Genomic DNA, 5428 nt, shown 5'->3' with positions numbered 1-5428 from the left:
CAGAGGATACATCCTAATATTTATACACATTTTAAGATGTCTTATAAACTGTTAATCAACAGAGAAATGTCTGATGACAACATGTGACAGAATATGGATTGAAGATATTTGAAGGTTTTAAACCAAAGTATAATTATATTAATGTCAAACCCTAAATATATTATTATATGTTTATATATATAAATATATTCACTGAAATCACTTTGAATCAATGATTAAATGCAACAAACCTTTTCATCCAATAACGTTAATTTCAGCTTTAATATTTCCGACCTTTAGTTCAGCAATTATTTAAAAAGTAGGAGGATCACAACTCTTTCTACTTCAGATTAAAACAGAATACATTAAAACACACAGACATTATACATTTATAGTAATGGAGGTTACGCGCTCCCCGCCCTGCTCTCTTTTTCCTCTGATCATCTCAGGTGTTCCTGATTTCTGAGTGAGGGCGGCCCCCCCCCTGGATATAAGAGAGGCTGGGAGATAGAAATCTGTCTCTGAGACTGAAGCAGCTGATCACCGTTGTTTTCTGTTCTCTTCTTTTGGGTTTCTTTGCTTTGAGGATGGAGGTCTGGTAGTCTAGTTTTCTCGGCTATGTTTCTGTTAGTTAGTTACTACTTTTTAGTTTAGGGGGGGGTTTTGATTTGGTGAATACCTTGGTTGTGGCGTTGTCTGAAGAGGCCTTCCTGAAGGGTGTGTTGTCAGTAACTACACTGCAACACACAGACATTATACATTTATAGCAATGGACTAAATATAAAAATGTGAGCTGATGATGTTACTGGATAAAAACATATCAAAGTCAGTAGGATTCATCCTCTGAGGAACATGAACGTCTGAACCAACGATTCACAGAGACACTCTGCTAGTGGGTCTAAAAAGGACATAAAAGAAGAGACAGTCATGTTAATATGAACATTAGAGAAACACATCATGGAGCTGGAATATGATACTGGTTAATAATTTGGACTGGTTCACCTCAGCAGACACATTCAACAGCTGACAGGTTTTTGTATCACTCAGTTTCACTGTGGGAGGCAGATTGTACGGTATCTTTGGCTCTGGAACTAAACTGATTGTATCAGGTAAGAATAAACATTAATTTCCTTCAGTTATTTTAATGAACAAGTTGAAAATGTGTTTAATGAGTTTCTGCTGCTTCAGGCTTCACATGTTAGTTTTTTCATCATTAGAAGAGAATTCTTGCAGCCATGCAGCTATTGTTACATAAAAAGGTTCATAGTTCCTGAAAACATGTTTAAATCTCACTGCTCAACTCCAGTTATTCTTTATTTCTGCAGGAGATTAATCTGATTTATATAGAAAAAGATAATATATGATGTTAAACATAATCTAATATATGTCAGTGAATGTATTTTGTAAAACGTATACATTTAATTATGTTGTTAAGGATAATGAATGAATCCTTTTTTAAAGTTATTGTATTTTATATGACGGTACATTTGTCTTTTAGTGGAAAATATATATTTTTACATGAAGACAGAGATACTGAATATGATATTACAATACAATATAATTTAGGCATAATCATTTACATATATATGATATAAGATATATATATATTTAACAGCACAAACATATATTTACATGTATCTCAGTACTTTTAATATAAATAGTATTTGATAATTAACATAATCTGAACATTTTATTGTAACTGTGTATTAAAGGAGAAATTGTTGTGAAAAAACTATGAAATTACTGATATATTGATTTGTTTCTTAAGCAATTAGAGTACAAAATATAAGGTGGTAAATATATATATTGCATGTAGCCTATTGTAGGAATCAAAATGTTAATTAGCTTTCTGAAAAGATAAATATGTAATTTATTTTAATATATGAATTAACTCTACAACATTTTTCCTTTGTGTGAAGGTACATTTTATAATTATTATATGTTTATTTTTACAATCAGGGATCAGATAAACCGGTTTATTATATTGCAGTTTTTATTTAAATTTGATATATCATAAAACAACCTGCTCTTCTCCGAACTCGTAAAATAAGGACGTTTGACAGTGGCTGTCAGCTGCCTGAAGCCACGCTAAAGCCCCTTCAGCGTGTTTGTAGAGAGCACCAGGGGAGAGCAGCAGCTACATGGAGCTTGAATATGACTTAGCATTAAGAGCGACTCACGTAGAGAGTAGTATGGAAGCCTGGAAAATCTGTGGCTAGAGTAAGGTTGGGGTGGATGGGTCAAACAACACAGGACTGTCAAGACTAGAGACCGGGATCGTCCCGCGTGTCACGTTTCCTAAACCCAACCGTCCCGCTCTTCCCGCGTGTCATGGAAACGTAAGCCTCCCATCTTTCCTAAACCCAACTGCGTCAAAAGTGACGCCAATAGTCCCGACCAGCACGTTTAGATAAAGCGCTTTAGATCTGACGCTCAAAGGAGACTTTTCTCACAATAACGACGCCAAAGACACCTGACCGTTGCCTGTATTTTACGAGATGGGAGTGAGAATCTCTATATTATGTTAGTAATAATAATTGTAGTGAATAGACTTTGTACATTAATCCATAATTGTCTTCAGTCTCCATATAACGTGCTGACATGAGATGATCCGTGTGTTTGATATGAAGGTGAATACAGTATATGTAGTGAACTTAGTGCTGTATTGATGAGTAGTTTAGTGATCAGAGTCCATGTAGTTTCCAGGATCAGACTGAATGCAGTGCTGTAAGCTGCTGTTGACTGTGTGAATGTGTGTCTGTGCTGCTTGTTGCTGCTGTCAAACTCCAGAGGAGCCGGTAGTGAAGCCCGTGGTGAGCGTGTACCCAGCAGCATCCAGAGCCCACCTGGAGGGGAAGAGCTCCCTGCTGTGTCTGGCCTCAGCCATGTTTCCTCCTCTGGTCCAGTTCTCCTGGAAAAGACGAAATGAGACTGGTCCTCTGGAGGAGCTGCCACCTGCTGAGAGAGAGCTGCTGGAGCTCAGAGAGTCGGGACGCAGCGCCGCCATCTTGCTGATCAACCAGCAAGAGAACAGCAACTATAAATACCGCTGTGACGTCCTACATGAGGGGGGGAAAGTGGTGGCCCAAACAGAACAAGGTAGTGAAGGCTTGGTGACTGTGTTCAGCACTGACTATGTTTAAATGCACTTACTAATTTGGTTTTATCTCTTATTCTAAAAAAGACAATATTCCACTAATAATCCTGCTTACATGCAGCCATTTAAAATAGGATTTTTGTTCCAGTGGTGGTGGACTTGTTGGATTATGTGAACACAGCCTCCCTCTTTCATTCCTTCAACCAGCATCTCTACAGCAGCCTTGCAAACTGTTGCTTTTGGTATAACAACCATAGCAACGCACAGAGCTGACCCTAATGAAGGCTTGGTGACTGTGTTCAGCAGTGATTCAGCTTCATGTGGAGATGCTGTCAAAGAGAGCAGAGGAGTAGATGACTGACATTTGTCACTGCAACTCCAAACATTTCACTGCTTTTCTGTTTCAGAGGTTCCAGCTCCAGCAGCCTCCTGTCCTCCAGAGAGAGATCCACCAGACCAGCTAGCTCTGGAGGAAGCTGACTGTAAGATCACCTGCTCACTCTCCTTCAATAACAATGTTTTCTTTTGCACTTCAGCTTCTGTTTTCAATGCCAACACTTCAAGTCACTGTCCTGGCTCCATAACTGAAAAGCTTGGTAGAGATTTGACTTGTTTGTTTTTAATAGGGGCCTTTGAGCTTTCATGAAAATTGTAGCTGACCCCCGTCTTTATGTGAAGCTGGATGTCCCGTCTGGAAACGTCCAAGTTATACTGATGAAAATCTGAAGATGTTCTGATGAAATGTATATAGTATAACATACTGAAAACTGTGTCTGTCTCTCTGTGTGTCTGTGTGCATGTGTGTGTGTGTGTGTGTGTGTGTGTGTGTGTGTGTGTGTGTGTGTGTGTGTGTGTGTGTCAGCATCCTTCCAGTCACAGTGCAGGGTGAAGTTGTTCTGTCTGCTGTACACACAGCTGATAGTGAAGAGTCTGGTGTACTGCTGTGGACTCTCTCTGCTGATGATCCTCAGAAACAAGGGACCGTCCACCAGCTGAACACATGCTGACTGACGGTTTTCTGCTCGACTTTTCTCGCCATCAAATCTCATCAATTCATCTCATTTATCACTTTAATCACTATTCACAAACATCAATTATGACGTGTTGTAGTTGTCATCTGAACCATATAAATACATATATATCTTAGCAGTTACTAAGTTTAAATTCTGTGGTGTTTTTAGATACTTTAGTTTATTTCTACTTTTAATTGTGACTTGTATGATGATAATTTGTATAATCCGCTGTCTAGTAGATATTTCATAGTTCATAGTATTTTTTTCTGTTCTTGTGTTTCTCTGTAATACATTATGTAGAGTGTGGCAGCTTTGTCAACATTTTTCAGTGTAACATTAACAAAAATAAAATAGTTATAACAGAGTTGTTTGTCGTGTTTGTATGAGGACTCTCATCAAATCCAAGTGTAAACTGTAAAGTTCACCTTTGATGGCTAAAATCCCCATAAATAAAGTCCATGACGTGACCTCCAGGTGGGTCATCATTGTTGCTCTCTGGGCTCAGTTAAACTGTGTGTGGGTAGAGGGCTCAGTGGGAAAGAAGGCTTCCAGACCACAAGAGAAAAGACACACAGCTGCAGAGAGGAAGAGGAGTTCCTGAGTGTTTACAGCAGCAGCAGATATGAGTCTGTTCTCAGTGGTTATTAGAAATCATAAAAAACTGTTGACAGCGAATCACCACTTCCTTTCCTGCAGCAGACGGGCTGTGTGGGTTTCTGCTCTGCAGCCTTTCTCACATTAACAACACAATGACAGTTACAACCATCCACTCTGGTTAAAGGATCATTCCAGGAACTTGAGTTTGATTTCAGCGCTCAGTATTCACTCTCTCAGCTTGGATCTGTGTCATTAATCTGAGAAAGAAACAGCTCAAATCAAAAATAAAAATAAAATGAGTGGATAAAAAACATGTGCAGTATATACAAAACCACAAACATCACATGACTTATATTTCTGTTTAGTTTTTAATAATAAAGCAACAAAACAATGGAATTAAAAGTGTAAAAATGTTTTTTTTTCTTATTTTCCCCTTAAATCACGAGTAATTGTTAACTAAACTCTGATTCATAAAACAGTGGATATTATGAATAAGAATGTGTAGTAATACACCATTATTATACATACACATAAACATTTAAGAAGTCGACCGCAGTATTTTCCAAAAATAAGCGGTACATCTGTTATCATTGATCAGAGCGACAGAACACAAACCACAGAGACAAACAAGTCATCTTGTTGTTTCACCCCCTCAAAAAAACATCTGCATCTCTAAAAGCAGAACTAGAGCGTCCATGTTAACATGTTAACATCAAACAACCTATCGCTGCACCGCCGTAAC

The 5428-nt window shown here is 38.2% G+C and overlaps 1 protein-coding gene across 1 annotated transcript; it reads left to right on the top strand.

Annotated features, from left to right (window-relative positions):
* The first annotated feature begins 496 nt into the window (after positions 1–496).
* Positions 497–4453, top strand: LOC144514536 (uncharacterized). Its single transcript, XM_078245576.1, has 4 exons — positions 497–1088; positions 2770–3078; positions 3484–3558; positions 3939–4453. The coding sequence occupies exons 2-4, from the start codon at positions 2865–2867 to the stop codon at positions 4070–4072; spliced, it is 423 nt and encodes a 140-aa protein (XP_078101702.1). The 5' UTR covers positions 497–1088; positions 2770–2864; the 3' UTR covers positions 4073–4453.
* Positions 4454–5428: the final 975 nt, after the last annotated feature.

This window comes from Sander vitreus, unplaced genomic scaffold (assembly GCF_031162955.1).
Source record: "Sander vitreus isolate 19-12246 unplaced genomic scaffold, sanVit1 ctg601_0, whole genome shotgun sequence".
NCBI lineage: Eukaryota > Metazoa > Chordata > Actinopteri > Perciformes > Percidae > Sander > Sander vitreus.
This window is presented reverse-complemented; position numbering and strand designations above follow the sequence as displayed.

Bases quoted from the DNA above. Each gene is read 5' to 3' on its own strand.
- LOC144514536 (XM_078245576.1), top strand. From the start codon at position 2,865: ATGTTTCCTCCTCTGGTCCAGTTCTCCTGGAAAAGACGAAATGAGACT. The intron at 3,079-3,483 runs GTAGTGAAGGCT...TTTCTGTTTCAG, and splicing joins GGTGGCCCAAACAGAACAAG to AGGTTCCAGCTCCAGCAGCC. The intron at 3,559-3,938 runs GTAAGATCACCT...TGTGTGTGTCAG, and splicing joins AGCTCTGGAGGAAGCTGACT to CATCCTTCCAGTCACAGTGC.